The sequence below is a fragment of the Astatotilapia calliptera genome, chromosome 15 (assembly GCF_900246225.1).
Source record: "Astatotilapia calliptera chromosome 15, fAstCal1.2, whole genome shotgun sequence".
NCBI classification, from domain to species: Eukaryota; Metazoa; Chordata; class Actinopteri; order Cichliformes; family Cichlidae; genus Astatotilapia; species Astatotilapia calliptera.
Genome location: NC_039316.1, coordinates 32,284,071 through 32,308,845, shown reverse-complemented (window position 1 = coordinate 32,308,845; position 24,775 = coordinate 32,284,071). Strand labels below are relative to the sequence as shown.

Sequence of the window (24,775 nt, the reverse complement as noted above, 5' to 3'; positions counted from 1 at the left end):
TAGTATTTTGCCCAGAAAGTTTGTAGTGTGTGAAATATAATGACTTGATTTAAAAACAGATTAAATAAAGAACATAAAGCAACTAGCCTGTATTACAGTACTGTCTTTAATCTTTGACAAGCTAAGCCATATTGGCTAAAGAGCTGGCATGTCCAGCAGGTGTGACTACAGGTGAAGTGTGCACAGACAGGCTTTTTAATGAACCACCCTGTGAGCTCATAACATCCTCCAGCGGGTGCAGGTGAGAAGGTGCTGTCAGAAACGCCTCACGCTAATCAGATCAGTGCATGGATTTCGAGTAAGGAGTCATACCCCTGCTGACCCCACCTCCTGCAGCTGCTCCAGCTCCACCCTTAGCGCCTCCTGCTCGGCCTCCAGGTCGGCGTACTGCTGCTTCAGGCTCTGGTTCTCCTCCAGAACCGCCAGTCCGCACTCCGCCGCCCGTATCTTCTCGCGGTTGGCCTCCGCCAGCTCCCGGGTCAGGCGCTCCACCTCGGCCCGATATTCCTCTACCGTATCCCCGCATCCTGCTCCTCCGGCAGCCATCGTTCCTCTGTCCCTCCCTCTGCCCTCTCTTCCCTGCGGCGGACGAACAGAGAGCCCTGCCAGAGGGAGAAAACAAGCCCCACCGCCTCCTCTGGGGGAGTCCCAACGTCCTGCAACTCAAACAGCACCAGCGAGCATCCACGGCTTTCACAGCGCTGCTGCCATCGCAGCGGGAGTATCCTCAGCCGTGCGATGCTCGGAAAGATGCGTCCTCTCTCTCCTCCCTCTGATTGGTTTTTCTGCTTATTCACCGGCAGCAGGACGCCATCTCTGCCTGCAGCCGTGAAGCAAGGCACCTTCCTCTCTCCCTGTCATCCTGCTGCACACTGAGCGTTTACAGTAATACATCCATGCACTCAGCGCCCTCTGGAGGTAAGAGTATAAATACATTCTTTCTGTTTTATGGGGGCGAACGAAACAAAGAGTTTTAATAGTTTCATTCCTGGTGTGAGATCTGCCGGTACCTCAACACTAAAAACTAGAAAGCATTCGCATACAGCTGCACGTCTTTTACAGCCTTAGAGCTTTCACGGGCTCTTGAAGTGCGCTCATCCAAGTAACACTGACACTACGTGCTGTGATAATATTACATACATAAGTAATACAAATAAACAATCAATCTCTGTTTGAAATATTAGTATAAGTCCTGTTTACAAAGTAGCTTTGATGCCTTCCATGTCACAACGTTTAACTGTGTCTTTTACACGATGAAAAGTCTGAGTTAAAGTCTGAAAACGAAAACGAGCTGACAGGTAGCTCATGAAGAATAGTGGTGGGTAGATCAACCCAGGTATTGATAATAACGATAGATATTTATAGAACATTTCAACTATAGAAGCGCCATTAAATAATTATACATCTAATAAATAATGACACACTGCTCTCCCCCACATAAGCCTCCTTTATGGGTGAAAGGTATTGGTATGGACATTACTGTCCGTTTTTACTTGATAACAGATCGATATCAACATTTCTCTCAGCACTGCTGAAGAAGCCTTTATTCAATATTTGTTCAATCAAAATTTAAAAAGTATCAATGTCCGTTAGAAGCGATGACACTTTTACTATGAAAGGCATCGGAAGTGTTATCGTCATGATTAGCGGAACTGGCGTAACACACCGGCAACATCGTCGTCTCTATGGTTGTTTGGCCGTGTCGCACGTTGCTAGTTAGTTGCAATGTTGTAGCTATTAGCACGGTAGCCGTTCCTTCGCTGGAAGGTAGAGCTGTACGACAGACCTACAGTTTATTCTTTCTGATTCACAGTGTGAGCAGCAGCTAACTGCTATCCAACGGAACATATCCTACAAAGCTAGCTTGTTATCTTGTTTTCCTTCTACTCCGCTAGTTTTCCTAGCTTGCTAGCTAGCCGCTAGCATCCAACCGTCTCCTCTATCAGTGCAAACCGTCTCCCGGCCGGCCGGAGGACCATGGCGATGAGACAGACTCCCCTCACCTGCTCCGGTCACACCCGGCCTGTGGTGGACCTGGCCTTCAGTGGAATTACTCCTTATGGATACTTCCTCATCAGCGCCTGCAAGGGTGAGAGGTGTTGGCAGGACTATGAACACAAAGTAGCCTGTGAGAATCTGGTGTTACTTCTGGACGTGGTCTGTTGCGGGTTGGGCTTTAAAATGAGCCCTTTATAAAACATGATGTTCTTCCATTGATTGACTTTGTGTCTTTGTATTGTTTTCTGGTGTCATTAAGTGTGTCTGTGTGCGCTCGGGGGCGCATATGTGTGTGAGCCTGAGAGAGAGAGAGAGGCACATGCGGCTAGCTTAACTACTGATGGTTTACCTTCCTCCTAAAGTTTGATCTCGAATTGTACAACTTTGTTGAAAAAGTATAGAAAAGATTACATCCTGTTTATCATTATCTGATCATGTCCTAAAGTCCATGATCAGATAATGATCGTCTCTGGGCTGTCAGATGGTATTCATGTCACTGAGTTGCTACAGATCTGCAACTAAACAGCCCTGAGAAAGATGGTGTTTGAGAGCAAACAGTGTTCCTATTCCTAGATTTACTAGGTTAAGTTCATTTTTTTCCTTTTCTTTCTTTTAGGAAGAGTCATTTATTAATAGCTTGCATGGAGGATGCTGACTCACCAACTAATCAGTATTGAAGTGAGCAGTAGTGAAGCTGTTACAACTGAAGGCAAACATTTTCTGAACAGTGAAAGTGTGCCTTCAGTGTCAAGGTTGTGCCTAACTGTTCCGGGGTTAAACCAACACATTGCAAAAGATGCAGCTTTTGCTTTTTGTTTGCACTGCACTCTTAACTTTCACTACCACTTAGCAACTAATTGGCAAGTGCTTGCAGACAAGTCTGCATGTTCCATACAAACTGTGACGTGGCAGTCTGCTAGCAAAAAGAGCAACCGCAAGGAGGTTTTCAATGCAGTACCAACTCTTTACAACCAATTTTACCTAGCAACAACCAAATGTCACCCTAGAAGTCAGTGACCCCTGCTTGTCGCACGGTCAGCAGGACCTAGCAGACACCTGTGGATTATCCTTACTGCCCCCTGCCGTTACACTGTGATGCTCACATCCTCTCTGCTTCTCTCCATCAGATGGCAAGCCCATGTTGCGCCAGGGAGACACAGGGGACTGGATAGGAACGTTTCTGGGTCACAAGGGCGCTGTCTGGGGAGCCACTCTAAACACAGACGCCACCAAAGCAGCGACTGCTGCTGCCGACTTCACAGCGTGAGTTCACACACTCAGACTAAACTAGCCTGAAAGAGGCAGTTATCCTCAGTGCTCCTCTCTGTGGATAATCTGTCATGCATCCATTGGCAGTGTTGTATTGTTGTATGTACTCTGAAACCTCAGTTCATGTGTGATCTGGTCTCATTTCATTTCAAGATAACCTTAAACGGCTGTTTTGCTTCATGCTATGGTATTGAAAATCGATCACTTAGATGTGAGTGCTAGTACAAGCTTCAGGGACCTTTCTAGCTTGGCTATAGCAGTGACGTAGCCCACATGCCTTTGTGATAGACATGGTCACCATGGTGACCCTTGCTTTCCCAGCATCCTTCTAAGAAAAAGCTTTACACTGAATAAAGTAAAGCCATTTTTATTAGTGTGATCATGAGCTGAACTCTGTGGACAATAGAATATCTTGCTGCGCCTATTATTTCATTCTTATCTATCCCTTTGTTCCAGCAAAGCAAGGACAATTCAGTGACACAACAGCTAAATCTTTAGTCCCGCTAAATGTTCTTATTTTCCAAGAGTCTGTTATAAGCCAATATATTGATGTACCCGTCATTCTCACTGATTTGTAAGACGAGGCTCTGACTTGTTCTATCACATGTATGTCACAGAGGAAACAGTTTTGCACACTGAGCTTTGAATGAGTTTTCTGCATATACAGTGGGGCAAAAAAGTATTTAGTCAGCCACCGATTGTGCAAGTCCCCCCACCTAAAATGATGACAGAGGTCAGTAATTTGCACCAGAGGTACACTTCAACTGTGAGAGACAGAATGTGAAAAAAAAATCCATGAATCCACATGGTAGGATTTGTAAAGAATTTATTCGTAAATTAGGGTGGAAAATAAGTATTTGGTCAATAACAAAAATACAACTCAATACTTTGTAACATAACCTTTGTTGGCAATAACAGAGGTCAAACGTTTACTATAGGTCTTTACCAGGCTTGCACACACAGTAGCTGATATTTTGGCCCATTCCTCCATGCAGATCTTCTCGAGAGCAGTGATGTTTTGGGGCTGTCGCCGAGCAACACGGACTTTCAACTCCCGCCACAGATTTTCTATGGGGTTGAGGTCTGGAGACTGGCTAGGCCACTCCAGGACTTTCAAATGCTTCTTACGGAGCCACTCCTTTGTTGCCCGGGCGGTGTGTTTTGGATCATTGTCATGTTGGAAGACCCAGCCTCGTTTCATCTTCAAAGTTCTCACTGATGGAAGGAGGTTTTGGCTCAAAATCTCACGATACATGGCCCCATTCATTCTGTCCTTAACACGGATCAGTCGTCCTGTCCCCTTGGCAGAAAAACAGCCCCATAGCATGATGTTTCCACCCCCATGCTTCACAGTAGGTATGGTGTTCTTGGGATGCAACTCAGTATTCTTCTTCCTCCAAACACGACGAGTTGAGTTTATACCAAAAAGTTCTACTTTGGTTTCATCTGACCACATGACATTCTCCCAATCCTCTGCTGTATCATCCATGTGCTCTCTGGCAAACTTCAGACGGGCCTGGACATGCACTGGCTTCAGCAGCGGAACACGTCTGGCACTGCGGGATTTGATTCCCTGCCGTTGTAGTGTGTTACTGATGGTGACCTTTGTTACTTTGGTCCCAGCTCTCTGCAGGTCATTCACCAGGTCCCCCCGTGTGGTTCTGGGATCTTTGCTCACCGTTCTCATGATCATTTTGACCCCACGGGATGAGATCTTGCGTGGAGCCCCAGATCGAGGGAGATTATCAGTGGTCTTGTATGTCTTCCATTTTCTGATGATTGCTCCCACAGTTGATTTTTTCACACCAAGCTGCTTGCCTATTGTAGATTCACTCTTCCCAGTCTGGTGCAGGTCTACAATACTTTTCCTGGTGTCCTTCGAAAGCTCTTTGGTCTTGGCCATGGCGGAGTTTGGAGTCTGACTGTTTGAGGCTGTGGACAGGTGTCTTTTATACAGATGATGAGTTCAAACAGGTGCCATTCATACAGGTAACGAGTGGGGGACAGAAAAGCTTCTTACAGAAGACGTTACAGGTCTGTGAGAGCCAGAGATTTTCCTTTTTTTGAGGTGACCAAATACTTATTTTCCACCCTGATGTACGAATAAATTCTTTACAAATCCTACCATGTGAATTCATGGATTTTTTTTTCACATTCTGTCTCTCACAGTTGAAGTGTACCTCTGGTGCAAATTACTGACCTCTGTCATCATTTTAAGTGGGGGAACTTGCACAATCGGTGGCTGACTAAATACTTTTTTGCCCCACTGTATGTGTCTTCTGACTTTGTCTCTTGTATAAAGCAGCCTCTGCATTCACACATATTACACTGACTGACACACACACACACACACACACACACACACACACACACACACACACACACACACACACACACACCCAGTGTGAGGTCACTGTTAACAGCTCCCTTGTGGACTTTTGCAGAAAGGTGTGGGATGCAGTGAGTGGAGATGAGGTCCTGTCTCTGGCACACAAACACATTGTGAAAACTGTCAGCTTTACTCAGGTCAGTGCACTTCATCATGTGTTTCTGTATGTGTTTCTCTACTTGTGGGTTTAAATTGATGCACACCTTTCACCAAGAACAGAATATAGTTGATAAGGTAACATTTTAGTCCAGTCAGTGCTGTGAAACAAGTTCTTTGTCAATGTTGATCACTAACCAGAAGTTAACAGGCCCTGGCCTGCTCAAGTTCAAATCACCATTTAGTAAAAGATTTAAGATTTAAGCTCAAATGTTTAAGTAAACATTTGAGCCTGCATGCCCGTAGTGATTCTAGGGCCAAAGCTTTAGCAGTGTTCAGCTCCAGTTACAATGTCAGGCACGCGGTGCCTCGTAATAAATATTAGTTAAATATGCTGTTTGCAAAGATTCACCGGATGCATGTTACAGTATTGCCTTCAAAAGCAAACAGATTATCTGGATAACCTATTGTAGTGCGTGAGGTGTTTTCTCACCTATAGTTGGTTTCCTCTGGTCTGAATTGTTTGATGAGTTTGCAAACTTGTAGCTTTTCGAGCCAAAATGCAACACTACAAACCGCGTGAGAATGTTCAGTCTGCTCATTGGCTAGATGTGTCTGGGATGGAAGAAAGTGCTGTGTTGTGTATTATTGGAAAACTTGGAGAATTTACATTCATTTCACAGGTAGCTTCTAGCCCGTACAGACCTTTGCACATCTGTAGTACCTTGTTCCATCCCAGAATACAAAGCATTCTGTTCATCAGTCTGAAAAAACGTTTCTCCCACTGAAAACGTTTGTGGGATTTTCTTACCTGGAAGATTGAGCAATCATCAGGAGATGGCTACATAACTTATTTTTTAGCTCAAGCTTGTAATGTAGAGGTTTGGGTAGTTGGTTCTGATCGGGGTTGAATCACGTTGATTTAAATGAACTAAGCGCACAGCTGTGAAAACACCTTAAGAATCACTTAGAAGTTCTCCCACTCCTGGTGAACTCTGGAATAGTGTACTCAGATGGACACATTTGGGGCACCATGAATTTTGAATAAAGCACCACACTTAAAGAACTCAGAGCAAGTGTTTACCCACAAAAACTTCACTTTCAAAGTGAAAAAATAAATATTATACAAATACACACACACACACACACACACACACACACACACACACACACACACAAACAAGGTAGAGAACCCACAGAAAATGAGAGGGATTCAATGATGACGTTTGGATTAGAGATGGCACGATACCACTTTTTTATGTCCGATACCGATACCGATATCATAAATTTGGATATCTGCCGATACCGATATGAATCCGATATAGTGTTTTTTAATCAACAAAACTGTTTTTTAAAATATCTTGCTGCATTTTGCAAGTCTGCAAGTTCATACTCAAGTTTAAAACAACAACTACACTAAAGCTATTCTGTTATACCTGTATACAAAAAAAATATTTCATAGTTCAGCAATACTGATCAATCTAATAAACTTAGACCTACACCATCCTCCCTATTCTGGTATTTTAAAGAGTACTTAGCGTAAATATTAAGCAACCTAACTAATAGGGTTCCAACTCCCAGCAACAACAAAAATAAATAAATAAAAAATAGGGAACCACCCCTCACGCTCCACCTCATGATGCTTAATCAACGTAATCAACCTTAATTTGATGCAGTGTGAAAAAAAATGCACAGAAATCAATTATTTTCAAGAAATATTAAATAGATTCAACATCTTTCTTCAACAAAATTGCAGACTGCACAGATGGTACCTTCCCAAAGGAAAATGTACTATAGCTTACTAGGGTGTATATATTAGACTTAATAGTCACTATATACAGTAATTGACTTCTATTCATTTTACATCAAATTAAAACTTTGGGTGTCAGATAATTATTTATTAAAAGCTAGACATTTTAAATGAGAATAAGAAAGAAAAGTATGTCTTTGTGCCCCCTTTTCCCTGTTAATGCCCTATCGGCCCCCCTGGCTAAACTTTGCTAGATCCGCCCCTGCACAGTTACCAGCCGTCAGCTACGTAGAAAACGATCCTGGTGTAGAAAGTAATATTAAATAAATTCTAACAACAGCTTATCAAGCTTAAACGTGCTGCTGTTGTTCAGCCGCTGGTTTGCTCGTTCTGGCGCAAAGTGGGCCAAAAACAAACAAAAGAGAGGGACTCGCGACAGAAAAGCCGATCAGCTGATCATTTAAGCAGTTTCACGATTGAAGTAGCAGCCGGAGAGCGAGAGGCAGTCGCTCGTTAAGCTTAACGCAGGAATGCTTTACAAACATTCAGAGATGGACTTACACACTTGCTTTACTTCTCTCGGGGATAACTTTGTCGGAGATGAAATGCCGGGTTGCTAGCGAAGCTCCAAATGCTATCCAGACCACGACAGGTCCCGCATGCCACAGCTGCTCTATCACGTGATGCATACTGCTCCGACGTTCTGAGGCGAGTTACGGCGTGTTGCAAGTTTTGTGAGGTGCTTTCGTGATATTTAATGGATCGGATTACATTTTTTATTTTTCTCCGATATCCGATCCAGTAATTTAGGTCAGTATCGGACCGATACCGATACGTAATATCGGATCGGTCCATCTCTAGTTTGGATACTGGTTGACAAAGTGAGAGATATGGAGGGCACATGAAGTGGCAAGCTCCTGTGTCTGAGTCTCGGTGGGATCTCAGCAGTTTCACAATCACAGCAGCAGCTCCAAAGACTGCGAGAGGAGGAGGAGAAAAGTGCCTCTGCAGACCACGCCCTGGCCTTTACAGCCATAACTGCACTATAGCGCTCACAGCTCTGTGGAACAATGAAATGTGTCACTGTCTGTGCTTTTCATGCTTTGTTTTTTGAGCTTGTTTTTTGCGTTTTGCCTCGTCCTCATTGAACTCTGCTATAGCTTCCTGCTCTATTCCGGCTCACTTATCAACCAATCAACATTCGGTAGCATGTCTCACATGGGTGACAAGTAGGGATGGGTACTGGTGTCCGGTGCCATGATGGCACCGGTTCTGACATAAACGGTAGTAACCAGACCGAAAAGCAACGTACATTTCGGTGCTTTATTTCGGTGCTTTTTTTTTCCTGAGCTGTGATACACTTTAGATTCTAGCCAATCATTTTACGTTTCCGAGGATAGTAGGCGGGGCCAGGTACGTACGTACGTACGTTCTGTTAAAGCAGAGCTACAGATTAAAAATGTCCAAGGCGAAGCGGTTAAAAGTCTGGCTGTACTTCATAGCAAAATATGCAAACTCAGCAGCCTGCAACAAGTGCTTTAAGCTGATACTGTGATACTGTCAAAGGAGGTAACACCTCAAATCCGATGAAACACCTGGCGACGCATAGCGTTTTTTTTAAAAGCCCAGAAATGCGCCGTATTTGATAGCTTGCTGCGAGACCTCACACCGAGCACATCTACTGCGGGTGGGTTGCCTGTTATGCAACATCCCCCAAAAACACGAAGAGGAGAGTCCTGGCCCCTAGCCCTGCCAGTGTAGCAGAAATGATGACGGATGATGATGGCAGCAGCAGCCGTTCTTGTCTGCGTGAGTAGGCTAACCACGTTATTACATTAATGCATGTAAGGTGAACTAGCAAACATCATCATAGCTACATGCTGCTGTCTTCTTGTTTAATGGCAGATACTCCCTTCACCCTGGCTAAAAAGGCTAAAATGACCAAAGAAAAAGTGGAAAACAGTTAAACATGAGAGGTTTAGGACAAAGTTTGTGTTTTTTCCATTGTTTAAGCACTGCTTCCAGCCAAGAGTGATACCATATATGCCCCATAGCTGCAGAAAAGGCACACATTGTTATCTTTTTACAAAAAACAGCTGAACATGAGAGGTTTTTGGACCAATTTTGTGTTCTCCATTCTTTAAGCACCGGTTTGAGCACCGGTTTGAGCACCGGCACCGTTTCAAAAGTACCGATTTGGCACCGGTATCGGATAAAACCTAAACGATACCCATTCCTAGTGACAAGCCCCCACGCCCTCACTCCTCTTACAACTGAAAACTGTTTGCAAAATGACACATGTGCAGGATTATAAATCCAGCTTTACTCTCTGTGCTTGTTGGGTGGGAGTGAAGAGCCTCCCATGAATACGTGCTTCTTTTTGACAGGACAGCAACTGCCTGCTAACTGGAGGTAACGACAAACTGCTGCGTATCTATGACCTGAGCAGCCCTGAAGCAGGTAAGTGGACATGCTCATGCACACACGTGTATGTGTGGACCATATGACCAGTACATGCTCCCACATATCCATATGTACTGTCACTAGACCATTACTAGCCACTTGCTGCATGTACTGCAGAGCTGTGTGGGTGGTTATACAGCAGCCGGCAGCATTGGTTTGTGCTGGAACACACAGTAAGACTTGGTAAAATCACAAAATGATCTGCATGATCACTCTTTTGAGATGAAGCTGACAAATTCATCAAGTGTAAATAATTATATACAATGTAACAGTTTATTGTGAAAACTTCCACAGCAGCAGGTGTTACTATGGTAACTCATGAAGAAGGTGCCGTCTGTGCTGGTGGAGGAAGTTGCCTTTATCGATCACTTGTTTACAGTGAGCAGATGGTTACTGTCAGCACAGCTTGGAGCAGTTCACAGCTCACTGTAACCTCACAGAAAGATCCTGGACACGTCAAAACCTAGATATGCCCCAAAGAAGAAAATGCAGTTATGAAATTTTATGCCCTGAAGGTCAAAGGTTGAGCTATAGCAGGTGTAGAGGTAGCCTGCAATGTGATGTTTACTGAGGCACTAAACCAGGAGGAAGTGATTCTGGGTGTGGTATAATGTGTCTGGCTGTTGCTTCTGTGTCCCTGTCAGCTCCACAGGAAATTTCGGGCCACACGTCGGCCATAAAAAAGGCTCTATGGTGCAACAACGATCAGCAGATCCTCTCTGCTGCTGACGACAAAACCATCCGGTCAGTGCACTGTGACACACGCCCTCACCTGTCTTACCTCTCACTTCTGACAGTAGACATAGCAACCACTCTGTTCATGTGTGTAGGCTGTGGGACAGGAGCTCCATGGAGGAGGTGAAAACACTGACCTTTGACACGTCCGTGAGCAGCATGGAGTACGTAGCTGATGGACAGATTCTTGTGATCACGTATGGAAAGACCATCGCTTTCTACAACGCTCTGAGGTCAGCCTGCAGCCACACCCGTTCATTGTCAATGAGTGACGTGTATAAAACAGAGGGCATCCACCACCTCTATTAATGCTGAATTATTACTGACTTTGTTATTGATTAAGCATTCATCATTTATAATTTAAATTTGTTTCTATTTTTATTAATATTATCAAGCTTGGAATTGATCAAGACTGTGGAGGCCCCAGCTCCTATCAACTCAGCCTCCTTGCATCCAGAAAAGGACTTCTTTGTTGCCGGTGGTGATGACTTCAAGCTCTACAAGTTTGACTACAGCACTAAGGAAGAGCTGGGTGAGCAGCAGAGTGCTCCATTGTATCATGAAGAGAAGCAGTCTGACTCCTTTAATGAAATTAGAAACAGAACCTGTCAATACAGAATAAATGCAAGTCATAAACTCGTATTTTATTCACAACAGAACCTAGGAAACATATTGAATAATCGCACTGAGCAAACCGTTCATTTTGAATTTGATGGCAGCCACACAACTGTGGAAGAGAGGACAGGGCTGTGTTTCCCCCTGTGCACCATCCTCGCTTCTTTTAACTGCTGAGGGGAGCAGCTGCTGACTTTTCTCACTTTTCCGCTGAGCCCTGAATGTCTCAGCTATCCAATACTTATGTCTGGCCTTGTCCCTTGCACACAGAGACGTCACCAGATTGTCGTAGTCTGTACACGAGTTTTTACTGAATGTGAACCTCTGGCTCTCTAACAGAAATGATCTTTTCATTCCCACTCGTGTTCCTGACCAGGACATTCCACGAGCTGATTCTTTTTTTTGTTTGTTTTTTTTCTTCCCCCAGTCTTTTGCTGCCAATGTGTTGCTGAGATCAAATTCAAAATGAGCGTAATGAAAAACATGTGTTGCCAGCGTGCTAGAGCAGGAGACTAATTTAAAAACATCTGGGTTCACGAGGTTCTGTTTTCATTTCAGTTTCACATATCCCAACGTTTCTGTTCTGCTGTCACTAGAGAGAGAGGGGGTTGTTTTTTGTTTTTGTTTTTTTATTTGTTTTTTTTTTAAACTCGCTGTTTGACCAGCTCAGCTCAGTTCATGACAGGATCTACTTACTTATCTGTAAATGTAAAAAAAAAGGTTAAACCCTGATTCTTTGGTCAGTTACTCCTTTATGTTTTCATAGACCAATCGGAAACTGATGGTGCTGCTGCTCATGTGTCTGCAGAATCCTACAAGGGGCACTTTGGTCCGGTGCATTGTGTTCGCTTCAGTCCTGACGGGGAGCTGTATGCGAGCGGCTCGGAGGACGGCACTCTCCGACTGTGGCAGACAGCGGTGGGAAAAACCTACGGCCTGTGGAAGTGTGTCCTTCCTGGTAAGTCTGAACTCTGAACTGATGACACGTGTTCATGCTTTCATCTGGATTCAGTTACACTGTTGCACTGTTACTGTAATGACAGCAATGCTGAACGAATGAATGAAAAAGTTTTTATAAAGATTAGAGCAATACAAAGCAGTCTTTGGCAACACTGTTTCAGTTGTGTGGTGTTGTGCACTGTATATGCACAAGAGACAAAGGTTGTGAGGCGGTGCTGCTGCTGACCAGTCATCTGTTCTGACCTCAGAGCTCTGTGAACTATCCATATGATGTTATACCACAGCGTAGCACATTTTTCAAACCATGTCATGACCACATGGAAAATACTCGAGTTTAAACTGTGGCAGCATGTAAAATGTTTGTGTATGTGTATATTTACAGAACCTAGTATGATTATACATATACGTGTGTGTGTGTGTGTGTGTGTGTGTGTGTGTGTGTGTGTGTGTGTGTGTGTGTGTGTGTGTGTGTGTGTGTGTGTGTACACACACACATACGATGATATTACACTGTCATGTATCACATTGTTCTTCACTTCCTTCTCAGAGGACCTGGGGAGTGAGAACCCTGAGCAGCTGTACACCTCCACCCCTGAGATCAAAGCCTGAGGAGAGGGCGTCGCCTTCTGGAGCCTCAACGAGATCCACGAAAGGAGCCAAGTCCAGAGCATTTTCATCCATCAGAACTGATGTGGACACTAAGACTGGCCTGTCTGTCACAGCATCAGTCCACTCACCTGCACACCGACAGTCCATGGACAGCATGGGCTGCAGAGTGAAGCAGTAGAGCTGTGAGTGTGAGCTCGTTGCTGCCTGCTTTCTCTCTGATCAGCCCACTTCTGTCTGTCCTCTAACTTCTATTAATGTAGAGCCGCCAACCCCAAACTGCACGACGTCGTCATCATCATCATCGGTTTTGGTTTCAGTGTTGAGGTGTTTGATGAGCTGGACCAAGGCTTGTTTTCTGTTCATGGTTACAGGAATAAATGAGTTAGTGCTCAAGTTCTGAGGCTTTCATTTCTTAAAGAAGCATTGCTTTGAGTATTTTACAGTGTTCTGCTTGAGTATCTAAAGTTGTTCTAAAGTGTCCAAATCAAAGCTAATATTGTTTTGTGACAAAGGAGAGGAGATTATTTCTTGTTTGGTTTCTGTCTTCATTTGTGCACAGTGATGAAATAAACTGAGCATTACACTTTTATTTGAAAGTAATGCACAAAGAAAAAGGGACTTTGAGCTTTTATTTCTTGACCGTCGTGCCTGCCAAATGTGCAGGCTTACTGTAAATACACACTCCAGATGCTGAAAAGAACATAACCATAACGTTTGCTGGTGAGGAAGGTCTGGGAGTTTCTCTGCTAACTACACTTTTTGTATTGAGTAAACAATAGTTCATCAGTTTCAGAGAATTAAATCTATAAAATAATGTAGCACTGGCTGACTTCTGCAACAGAGCTGATCATCAGGTGTGAACTAGAAAGCACAAATATCCATAACTGTGACATCTGAGCAAATTTTCAGTGACAGAACCCAAAAGGATCTTCGTGTCTAACATGATCACATTACATCTAATGGTGTTCCTGTATCCAGTTCCTCAGTGAGCAGTCTGTGAATGAAGAGCTGGATTTCACTGGGCATGAGTTCTGCGCAGTGACTGAGCCTCTGGCTCTGATCAGTCCCAGCTTGTAGCGGAAGGAGGTGGGCTTTACCAACTGCCACTTCCGGTCAGGACCGTGCAGCATTCCTCATTTCTTCCCACTTTAATTCCTTCCTTCTCCCGAGAGGAGGGAGCGAGAGGATAGACAGCAGCTCATATCCACGTGCTTCTCTGAAGCACACACTACTCTGCCAGTTCGGTCCAGTGGGCGGCGCTGGTTGCCCGATCCGCCATCAGCGGCTCCGCTGTTTTCTGCTAGCTGTTACTTGCTGACCCGTTGCCCGGTCGTCTTCTCGCCGACATGCCGGAGTACCTGGGCGACCCCTCTGTGCTCACCAAGGAGAAGCTAAAGAGCGAGCTGCTGGCCAACAACGTGGAGCTCCCGAGCGGCAACCCCACGAAGGACGTGTACGTGCAGCTGTATCTTACGAAGCTGGCCGGCCAAAGCACACGCGCCGCGGCTGCAGCTGCGGACTCGTTCTCCAGCGACGAGGAGCTGCCTCCGCCCGCGCTGCCTGACACCAGCCGCTCCTCCGGTAGAGTAAGTGCTCTCCCACTCCCGTCTCATTTGCACACTTCCACACCCACCAGGATTACTCAGCCACCAAAATCCACGTTCTGAACTCGTCGTCTGTTAACTACTGTAAATGTTCGCAGCATAGTTTCGGATGTTCAGAACACATCCATCGGACACGGCTCACATTGAAACGTGCGCTCTCTCCTCACAGACATAACTGGAAACGTCATTCCGATTGAAAGTATAAGGCAGTCTCGTGAATGAATCGCAGAGCAAATCCAGATCACTTCCCACAAACCAGTCTCACAGGTCTCACCTCCCCACAGAGTTTCCTTCTTTGCTTCAGTTCCAGCCCCATCCTTACTAATCCCGCAGCAGCTGGGGACTCTCCATCGTGACGCAGAAGAAAGTTTTAGCGCACATACAGAAAAGATGTAGACAGAGACACAGACACAGATCTGTGAATGAAGGTTTCTGCCGACTACATTGAACTGGAACGAGAGCCTTTTGATAGTTTTCAGCTCTGCATCAGCGCGCTCATGTGCACAGCGGTTACTCGTTTTTGTAGGTGGGATAAAGAGTTTGAGGTTAGAGGAGCTGGCAGACATGCACTCAGTCAGGAAGAGATTTGTTCTGATGCTGAGGAGGAAATGGGACAAACTGGCAGGTGTTCGAACTGATGTCTGTTCAGGTCTGACAGAGCAAAGTGTCTGAAAACAGGAGTGACACTACTATTTAGCATTTTATTATAGACCAGGAGGCGGTGTTGAAGTCTGCAGGGTATCCTTCCTGAAGCAGCCCTCCCGCTTTGTCCCTTGGGGAGGCTGGCACTCCAGCCTGTTTTTTAGCGGGTTTCTCATGAAATAGCTGAATTTGGCTGTGACGCAGATTGATGATCAGTTCAGGTTGTAACAGAAACAGTGCATCTTACACGTTTCCACTTTTAAAGTGAGTGGGATGTGTGCCCACTTTAAAACTACAGGCAGTACTAGATGATACTAGTATGTAGTTTTTATAAAAAGTACACATTTCCATGTTGTCCAAAGGCCTGCTGTTTCAATAAGAGTATAATGATTGCAGAGGTGATGTGTGAGAGTGAATGAATAGTGGCATTGTAAAGCGCTTTGGGTGCCTTGAAAAGCGCTATATAAATCCAATCCATTATTATAACTGAGCCACCATGTGCTGTGGCTCTTGCAGTGAGTGTTTAGTGCGGTTTCATGGTTTAGGTGGTGGAGCAGACAGATGTTTTCCTGCAGCTGCTTACATTATCATTGTGAACATTGAGGAAATGCTTTTGCTAGGAAGAACTCCGACTCAGCATAGTTGGTGTCTTGGCACTAGAGTGTTGATGCCGTTTATCTTGTGAAAGCTGCTGCTGCTCACATACCTGAGGGATTACAGGCTGCAAAGGGAGGTGCCCAAAAATGAATTCCTGACATTTTTCAGTGACTGACATGAAAGAGGATACTCGCTGTGACTCTTCGAGTCTGCAAAGCTTCATGTTTTCAGATTAGATGTTGGTCTGAATGAGATTTGGATGGATTGTTGTAAAGTGTGAGGAATGTGTGAGCGTCTGTCCAGGACTCTATGAAGAGTCTGAGAGTCCACAGTGAGTTTGTTCCACAGAGCTGTGAGCTCTTTAGTTCAGTTATGGCTGTAAAGGCCAGGGTGTGGTCTGCAGAGGCACTTCTCCTCCTCCTCCTCCTCCTGATTGTGATTGTGAAACAGCTGGGTTCACATCCAGCTGTTTCACAATTGTCATTGTTTCTAATACAGAGTTTCACTTCAGCTCTTTGTATGTTAGAGCTTTGCTCTCCCTCTGCAGACAGACGGCAGTTCGTGGAGTACAGTGGACAGCGAATGTGGTCGCTCTGCTTGACCGTAAATTCTACTTCAATAACCAGGAGTCACATTTTTATAGCTGTGCATTCAACACACACATGTACGCTCCTTTGGAGCCATGTAGCGCCTAGCTAAGAAGAAAGCTGAGGGTTCCTGTCCACCAACAAGCTATCGACAGCTGTCCTGTTGAGTCTTCAGAAGTATGATGTCGCTGCTGCATTCAGCAACATATTTACTGTACGTTTATTTGATTTGCTCCAAGGCAGAGCTGCCTTTAGTTTTGTTAATTAGGAGACACAGCATCATGCCACTATGCTGGCCTCACAAGTAATTTCCTGTCAGCCGCTAAGTAAAACTTCAGACTATGATGAAGCGCCTCCAGCATCTTCAGACGGTCCCATTCTCCTCCCTAAATATTTCCCCTGGCAGCTTCCTTTCAGGAAATTAAAGAACGTGTTTGTGTACATGAGTAAGTTTTCACATCTGCTCAACGGTGGTTTAGGAATGAAGTATTCATAAAATAACGAATCTTCCTGCATACTACTCCTGGATTTTTGAAAAAGGCTTTGCTTATGTGCAGTGACAGCAGTGTTATCCAGAACGTTACAGGTGGTAACCACCTTTCTGCTCTGGAAAATTTCTGCAGTTTGACTTCTGTCGTTCACATGAGTTCCCATGTTATGAGCAGAGTCCTTCTGCTACACTATTCCGGGTGACAGAGGGGGGGAGAGGGCTTTTCACCCATCTGAGACGCACTCCTGTGCACTCTTCCAAGATCCTGACTACACATCACCTGAACCAGATGACATAATTGTCTCAAAATGTTGGGCCAGAATAGAGAAGGAGCGATAGTGGGGTTCAGCACGAGGGAGAGAACTGCAAAAAAAAGAAAGAAATCCAGCACTAAAAGCACAGGCAGTGACTGCAGCGATATGTTTCCTTGTTTCTAACACAGAGTTTCACTTCAGCACTGTCAGGTTTAGAACTTCACTTACCAACAACACAAGCAGAGTGGCCCACAGACTGTACACTGCCTCCATCTGACCACAGAGCTGTCTGCAGGCAGAGAGGAGGTGCTACCTTTGACCATAAAATCAGCTTCGGGGAGAGAAAGAAGCATATATAACAATAGATGTACAAAGATATTTTAAGTGACCAACAACAGATTGGTTGGATTAGGGATCATGTTGGTACAGTAACACAGAGTCATAAAGGTACCTACAAAACGGGTAACTTCTTTATTGTATGTATAACCCCTTTGTAAATCCTGTTCACTGAAGTCTGTTAACCAATACGAATACATAAAAACACATGGAAACATCGGAATTGTCAATGGTTAGTGTTAATGTTTATGGTAACAATTTAATATTTGAGTGTTGTTGAATCAGCAGCTTTACTGACCTCTGACAGTCCTAAAGTTTAACATGATGCACGCTAACTACTCCAGCTGTAGGTGTGTGTGTCTGTGTGAGGCTGGCACTGCAACTGAGTATATAATTCAGTATTCATTTTTAATGTTGCTTAACGTCTAAGTATTTTTTAATTTATTTATTTTTGATGGCTTGGTGAACTTAGCAGTGTGTGTGCTGGTTCTTTGAAAATGAAACTGTGTTAGGTGACTCTTGTCAGTCATTACTTTGTGATTATTTGCCTTCAGGCTAAAAAAAATCTATCGCTGGCTCCGTTCTGGCTCTGATCATTTGTTTTGTGTGCTGCCCTGCTGTTTTCCACAGAAAGCCACCAGGAAAACAGACAAGGTTCGACCGACTGAGCTTGATGTGACTGCGCTGAGTGACAAGAGCCTGAGGGATGAACTGCTCGAGCGTGGACTAGACGTGGGGCCAATTGTGGGTGAGTGTAATCCTGCTCACCATTGCAGACACCATAGTGGGCACAGAGACTGCACTCACTGCGCATTTGTAAAATGACAGATGCAGACAGTCCCAGGGGAAAATTGGTTGCAAAGAGGGTGTTGCACCAAAAACGTTGTTGCTTTGGTCGTCAGCAAGGTTGCTGAGATTGCTTATAGTTTGCTTGACTGTCTGCAAACAGCATTTATTCTATGAGCTGTAGTGAAACTTGAAAAAATTAGGAAGGGGACAGATACTTCTCCCATTACTGGATTAACCAGGTTGGTTTCACTGCTACAACATCACCCTTGTCTTGTCCTCCCAGCCTCCACCCGGAAGCTGTATGAGAAGAAGCTACAAAAGTTGCTGGATGAAGGGCCTCCACAGCCTCCGCCACCACAGCTGATGCTCGTAGGCTCAGAGTCTGACCTCTACAGTGACAGGGAGGACGGTAGGAAGGACCCACGGTGCAGCTCATTCAGCGCTGCTGCACTTTAATGAGTGCTTGGATTTGAAATGTTCCCTCATCACCTATATGAGAAATGTGATATCGTGTGTTGATGAAGGGGATGTTGTGTGTAGAACAGATGTCAAACGTATGTCCTGATACAGTTGTATCCGGCCTGCAAGATAATTTCATATGTCATTTATTGATGGCCTGTTAGTACGTGGGGGCTGAATCTTCAGCCCTGCTGAAAAATCATGGAGGCAGAGGTGGGGGCTTTATTTTGAGGGGCACAATCATATCACAATCAAATACAGACTGGGATCGTACCATTACGTGAAAGGAGGAGGGGGGCAGACGTTCCAAGACAGCAGGTGCAATTTAGTTTTATTTATATAGCACCAAATCACAACAACAGTTACCTCAAGGGGGCTTTATGTTGTGTAACACATGATCTGCTGAGGCATGTATTCAGACATCTTTCTGTAGCATGGGGTCAGTGCAGCTCCAGCTCCTGACCTTTGTCTGCCACTATCTTGGAGGTTTTGAGGAAAAGGTTGCAGTGCTGGAGGTCCATCATCTCTCCTTTAAGACAGTCCTCCATCACATCAACCAGAGCCAGCTCATCACACGGGAGAAAATTCACTACTGTATTTCTACATATCCACATAGCCATATTAAAGGAGCTCCAAATTGCCTGCAAATTCCAGACTCTGGAGCTTCCCAAGACTCCAAAGATAAAGAAAAAAATTTGTTGTCAATTTGTTAATTCAATTCAGTTTTATTTCAGTTTTAACCACAACAACAGTTACCTCAAGGCTGCAGCATTGCAAGGTAAAGAGCCTTCAGTAATACAGAGAAAATGAGAGCAATCATATGACCCACTGTGAGCAAGCGCTTTGGCGAGAATGAAAAGGCCACACCGCCTTTTAACAGGAAGAACTCTCCAGCAGAACCAGGCTCAGCGAGGAGCAGCAATCTTCTGCGTCCAGTTGGGGTTAGGGGAGGAAGACAGGACAAAGAGACGCTGTATAAGAGAGCCAGAGGTTAATAACTAATGATTCATCGTAGAAAGGTGTATGAACACATAATGAAAAATGGGACTGAAGAAGAAACACTCAGTGCATCATGGGAATCCCCCAGCAGCCTAGACCTAGGGTCACCTGATCCAGCTCTATGTGATTTATAGCATATAGTTACTACCTGAACTATATGCCCTAACAATGGGCGCAGAGCCATTGCAGGGGGGAGGGGGTAAAGAATTCTTGGACACTGCTAGCATAATGGACATGTTTTTGACAATGTAACAAAATCTAACCAGTTAATGTAAAAAACAGTTAACCTGGAACGCCAGGGCTGAGCGCTCGGTACACTCTGTCAGCTGTTAGCAGAGCTAGCGACATCTCTACCACCAGTTCAAAGCAATCAGATTATCTAGGATTGACCTGTCTTGTTAACCCCGCCCCCTGACTTTGATGGGTGAGGCTGACCAATAAAATTAATTCATGAACACAGCAGCAGGGTCAGGAGTGCCAAAATGAATTAAAGAGATGCATCATTAAATAATGAATTAAATGTGTCAATAATTAATAAAAATTGGAAATGAATGAATAAATAAGGTATTAAATGTTTTAAATAGTGTTTTGTGTGACTGTCCGTTTTGCCAGAGGTGATTGCAGCTGGTGGTCCAGAGCCTGTGGAGGAACCAGAACCAGCTCCTGTGGTTGAGAGAACAGTGAGGAGCAGAGAGAAGACGGTCATGTCCACTCGCAGCCACAGCAGCCAGCACGCTGCGGTAAGACGGGTGTTCACCGCACTTACAGAGAACAGACCTGTCACTCTTTCCGCTCAATGTCCGTCACTGGCAGCAGAACAAAGGGATGTCTGGTGCTCTGTGTCAGTGCCCGGCTGCTGTGTTAGTAGAGCTGCGTGTCGCTTACTCACCGGGACCCCCTGTGATGGCTTCCACTCATCTGTGACGGCAGCAGCTTGACACGGACCGTTCATAATTCCACTGCTGGTCACTCTTTAAAGCTGCAACTCTGTTTGTGTCACACCTAGAAACGGGCTAAGCGGTGAGGGGAGTCCCAAAGAGGCTCTTAGGTGTCCGTTACTTGATAGCATCCAACGGTAATCTGCTCTTACCCATGTTTACTTTGTATGCCGTCAATGCACTGTAGCGGAAAGTGCGTTCAGAGAGGTTCTCATGTTTTTAATGGTTCTGTTCTTCTTGACTATTAGGCTTCTAGCCGAGAGCAAGGCCACGGGTATTGTGTGTGGAGTTCGGAGGGACCACATCATGCGTCCTTTAAAAGGCCTGTAATGAACCAGGCTCTGTATCTCTTGCTCTGTGCTACATATGAGAAACTGCTGAAAATTTACCTGCTAAATTCTCATAGAGCTCTTATTCATGTATGAAAAGACGTACGTGAATATGAAATGAAATTTATACTGCACCAGAAAAACTAAAGTACAAGTGTGGAAGTGACCCACAAGTCTTTGCTTCAGGAACAGGACTCCCTGCTCCTCTATCAGTGAAAGTGGAATGGTTCCAATGACCGGACTTTTTGGATTTTGACGATCAAAGCTGTATGTGGCAGCAAGAAGCAGATCATTGTGACGTATCATGCAGATGTAGTAAGTGTAATATAGTGGGACCCCTGCAGCTGCCTTTAATCACAGTTTCCTCTGACACGGCATGGTATCTTCTTCATCCTCGAAGCTCAAGTGCACTCACTCAAGCTCAGTGTGAGACTGCTTCAGTGGATCAGCTTGCTTCTAGTCACACTCAAACCACATGATGTGGATTAATTTCTCCACAGTGCCTGTGATATCTGTCTGTTTGTGTCCTTGTTTACTGGAGCCACCTGAAGCAGTCCACTTTTAGCCCTCTCCCCACTCTGTCTGTACAGTCAAAGCTGCTTAAAGAGCAACATGGCCAGACTCATTTGAAGAAATAACAGCAGTGTGAAGTTATGTAATGTGAGTGCTGTGATCTGATACTGTGCTGCTGGTTGTAGCAACAGAACCCCCTGCTGCTCAGGCACTGCACATGCACCTGCTGAGGTGTTTTTCCATTTCATTTCTACCAGTGTTGCCATGATTTCAGTAAGTACAGTTGTGAATATTGTGGAGGTTCTCTCATTGCTCCGTAATCAGATTAAGGGAAGTTAATGAATATAGCGTGGTCTTCAATATGCAGTTCACTTAATTTACTTCCTCCTGGTGAAGTAATAAAACCACCATCTCCTTTTCTTAATTTAAAAAATTCAAGACAAACTTCAAGTCAATCTGGTTTATGCTGCTACCAGATAATCTGAATTTCAAAGGGTTCCACTGACAAATTAACGGGACTTCATTAAGAACACAGAACCCTTTACGAGAAAGACTGAGGTCCTTTACTTTCTGTCAGATGAAGGCCAGCAGCAGGCTGAGGGTGGCAGATGTTGTGAAAAATCATTTGAATATCTAAACCAAACTGACTTTCTGAGATTTATTTAAAAGAAAGTTAAAACCTTTGCAAAGGCATGAACGGGGTTTATAAAGGTCAATTAATAACAGCTCCTTTATACCCATCGTGTGGATACAATGTTGTCTGTTCAGCTGTAGGCCTGAGACTCTCCAGCAGCCTCTTTGATGAGAACTTAAACTTCTTCACAGACCTAAAGAGGTGACGTTGTCTTCTTTCTCAAGCCCTCTGAAATGAACCGGCTTGAAGTGGGAGACACGGAAAGTGTTGTGGATCGTCACATTTCTGGATAACTCAAGACAGTTGAGAGATTAAGAATTGATTTAACCACAAAAGGACGAATAAAGCAAAGCTCAGTTTATCTGGGAAGACGAGCACACTCGCTGGCCTGTTTTGGACTTGGGACCAGAGTCCCGTGGTACTCAGCCAGATGTTTGTTTTACTGAAAGGTCCCGGGTAAGGCAATGCGGGTGGTGCTCCGTATGCGACAGCAGCATCAGATAGGGTGTTGCTTTTTCCTTCGTTGGCACAAAATGAGGCGATCGATGTCCAAGGGAGGCATCGAGGGGGAGAAGTGAGTGGCAGAGGAGGACACGATGGGCTGTGCATCTACACTGTCCAACAGTGTGTTCATTTCCCAGCTTAACCTTGATTTCTCTTGTCTGTGTAGGTGGAGAAAATCGCAGCCAGTGATCAAACCCTAAAAGTAGACGAGAAAGACGTTCTGAAGGAGCTCTTTCTTAATGACCGGAGCGGTCCAGCGGGAATCACGTAAGTGCAGTCGGCTGTTCTTTTCTTACCGGAAATGAAGTTTGATGTTTTTAGTCAGCAGTAAAATAAATATTCCGAGATCTTCTAAAGTTGGCACCACAGAAAGCAGGACATGAACCCCAGAGCGAAAGTAAAAGATATTAAAATTACTACTTTAACAAGTGTGAAGGGGCCAAATACTAGTCCATGGCATTGTAAGTGGAGCAGAAGTCTCTACAGTGTCTTTTAACTTGGCATGGCCAGGGTCAGTAAGTGCTGTCATAACAAGGATTTTTTTTGACAGCAGTTACTGGATTGACCGAGACTCAGAACAGTGGAAAGTCCAGTACATTATCTGCTCTACATGACGAGCTGAGGTCTCTGTGAATATTAAATCTTAAATGTTTCTCTTGTAGTGCCACCTGTCGCCGGCCCATCCGAGGAGCAGCAGGGCGCCCTGTGACATCCAGTGACCTGTGGAGTGATGACAGCCTGTTCTCTCCAAAAGCCACCAAGACCAGCATCTCCTCCTACACTCAGAGCTACTCAGTAAACAGAGTATCCAGCCTGCCACCCAAAACCACCTCCTCCAGCCTCCCACCTGCAGGGCAGACCCAAGCAGCACAGCGCAGCATGTCTCTGTGGATAAAGCTCTTCCTGTTGGCCATCGTGGCCACTTTCCTCTTCCTCGTTTACCAGGCCATGGAGACCACCTCCATAAACCCATTTCAGACCTCAGACATGGAGGTGGCTGCTGGTAGCACAGCATAGAGAGCACAGCTGGAGACTGAGAGGTGAAGAAGACTTAGTCTGCTTTAACTCGTTCATGTTTCATTAATGTTTAAGTGTGTTAAGTGTTCTTTACATTTTGCTGCGATCACAGATTTTGTACTATTCTACTTTTTTGCCCTCATTTCTGAATAAGCTTTTATAGAGAAGAGAAATACATTTCAATGACTCTCATTGTGAAAGCACCCAGCAGCCCTGTCTGCGGTTCATCCTTAAGCTAGGACCTCAGGTGATGACGAAGCCAGTCACTAATCAACACACACAGGAGCTTTCAAAGACACAGGAGCCTCGTCGTTTTGTTTTTAGTCGTACTTGCATGGTGTGAATGTGTGTGTGATTGTAACTTTTCAAAATATGCCTTAGTATCTCTGTTCTTAACAGTCTTTAAGAGTCTGAAGCTGCTATTCTGGTTTGTACCTTGGACCATCTTTGTTATTGAGACACGGAGGCTTCTTGTTATAGTTCAAATGCTTTTTAAAGCCTGCCCCACTATTTTCCTAATCTTCTCTTGTAATAAAATTTTATACCCAAATACATTTTCTCAAACAATGTATTACATTTTCTCTTAAGTTTAATGAAATTCTGATCAATACTGCAGAACAGGGGTGTCGAACTCGCGGCCCGGGGGGCCACTTGCGGCCCACGCCACTCCTACTTCTGGCCCGTATACTCACATGAAGAACTAGAATGCTAATGAAGTGACTTTTTTTGTTAGGCAGGATTTGTGTGCAATGTTACAATGATTTAATATGAAGGCAATATGAGCAGAGAGTACAGACATGCTGAGGCTGTGTAGTTCAGTGAGAGAGTCAAAAACTAATGTGTACACTTATGTCTGCACTTTTATTTTGTTAAATACAAACAAATGATAGCAGAAGTGCTGCCACGTGTCCGGCCAGAAAGAGAGGACCAATGTGTTTATTTGGCAGTTCAATGAAAGGCTTCAGTTATTCAGTAACTACTGACAATTATTGCACTGTCAGCAGTTACTGGAAGGTCAGGAGAAAACCAGTCTTACTCCTTAACACTTACAGTGCCTTCCACTATAACTATGCAGTCTAATGGCTGAATTATGCTTCAGTGGGAAATCTATAGTGTACCTAACATACATAACTGGAAACTCTTTTTAACCGCTGTAATGTTAAGAGCCGTTTCTGGTCATGACAGACTGTCTAATAACC

General features: G+C 44.6%; 3 protein-coding genes across 7 annotated transcripts in view; 2 read left to right on the top strand and 1 right to left on the bottom strand.

Moving 5' to 3' along the window:
• Positions 1-558, bottom strand: part of LOC113037257 (protein bicaudal D homolog 1-like) — a 28,841-nt gene extending 28,283 nt beyond the window's left edge. Inside the window, exon 1 of the mRNA XM_026194139.1 lies at positions 313-558. Within this exon, the coding sequence (XP_026049924.1) occupies positions 313-546 (234 nt within the window). The 5' untranslated portion in view covers positions 547-558. The remainder of the gene's footprint in view (positions 1-312) is intronic.
• A 296-nt stretch (positions 559-854) lies between these two features.
• strap (serine/threonine kinase receptor associated protein) lies at positions 855-13,498 on the top strand. 4 transcript variants are annotated; one of them, XM_026194136.1, is made up of 10 exons: positions 855-918; positions 1,896-2,089; positions 3,126-3,261; positions 5,712-5,793; positions 9,890-9,962; positions 10,610-10,709; positions 10,796-10,933; positions 11,096-11,232; positions 12,082-12,273; positions 12,823-13,498. In XM_026194136.1, exons 2-10 carry the CDS (start codon positions 1,978-1,980, stop codon positions 12,882-12,884), a joined length of 1,032 nt encoding a protein of 343 aa, XP_026049921.1. In that variant the 5' UTR covers positions 855-918; positions 1,896-1,977; the 3' UTR covers positions 12,885-13,498. The 4 variants fall into 4 exon arrangements, with proteins under 4 accessions (XP_026049921.1, XP_026049922.1, XP_026049920.1 ...); XM_026194137.1 differs by lacking the exon at positions 855-918 and adding an exon at positions 1,600-1,767; XM_026194135.1 differs by lacking the exon at positions 855-918 and having other exon boundaries at positions 1,600-2,089.
• Positions 13,499-13,570: 72 nt separating this feature from the next.
• tmpoa (thymopoietin a) lies at positions 13,571-24,130 on the top strand. Of its 2 annotated transcripts, XM_026194132.1 has the most exons (6): positions 13,571-14,470; positions 18,025-18,142; positions 18,467-18,592; positions 20,254-20,381; positions 22,726-22,826; positions 23,222-24,130. In XM_026194132.1, the coding sequence occupies exons 1-6, from the start codon at positions 14,231-14,233 to the stop codon at positions 23,574-23,576; spliced, it is 1,068 nt and encodes a 355-aa protein (XP_026049917.1). In that variant the 5' UTR covers positions 13,571-14,230; the 3' UTR covers positions 23,577-24,130. The 2 variants fall into 2 exon arrangements, with proteins under 2 accessions (XP_026049917.1, XP_026049919.1); XM_026194134.1 differs by lacking the exon at positions 18,467-18,592.
• Positions 24,131-24,775: the final 645 nt, after the last annotated feature.

What these genes read in the sequence shown, in the direction of transcription:
- strap (XM_026194136.1), top strand. Translation starts at nt 1,978, where the DNA reads ATGGCGATGAGACAGACTCCCCTCACCTGCTCCGGTCACACCCGGCCT. An exon ending in CCTCATCAGCGCCTGCAAGG is followed by an intron (nt 2,090 to 3,125) that starts GTGAGAGGTGTT and finishes TCTCTCCATCAG; the next exon opens with ATGGCAAGCCCATGTTGCGC. An exon ending in CAGCACTAAGGAAGAGCTGG is followed by an intron (nt 11,233 to 12,081) that starts GTGAGCAGCAGA and finishes ATGTTTTCATAG; the next exon opens with ACCAATCGGAAACTGATGGT.
- tmpoa (XM_026194132.1), top strand. Translation starts at nt 14,231, where the DNA reads ATGCCGGAGTACCTGGGCGACCCCTCTGTGCTCACCAAGGAGAAGCTA. An exon ending in ACAGCAGCCAGCACGCTGCG is followed by an intron (nt 20,382 to 22,725) that starts GTAAGACGGGTG and finishes TTGTCTGTGTAG; the next exon opens with GTGGAGAAAATCGCAGCCAG. An exon ending in AGCGGTCCAGCGGGAATCAC is followed by an intron (nt 22,827 to 23,221) that starts GTAAGTGCAGTC and finishes TTTCTCTTGTAG; the next exon opens with TGCCACCTGTCGCCGGCCCA.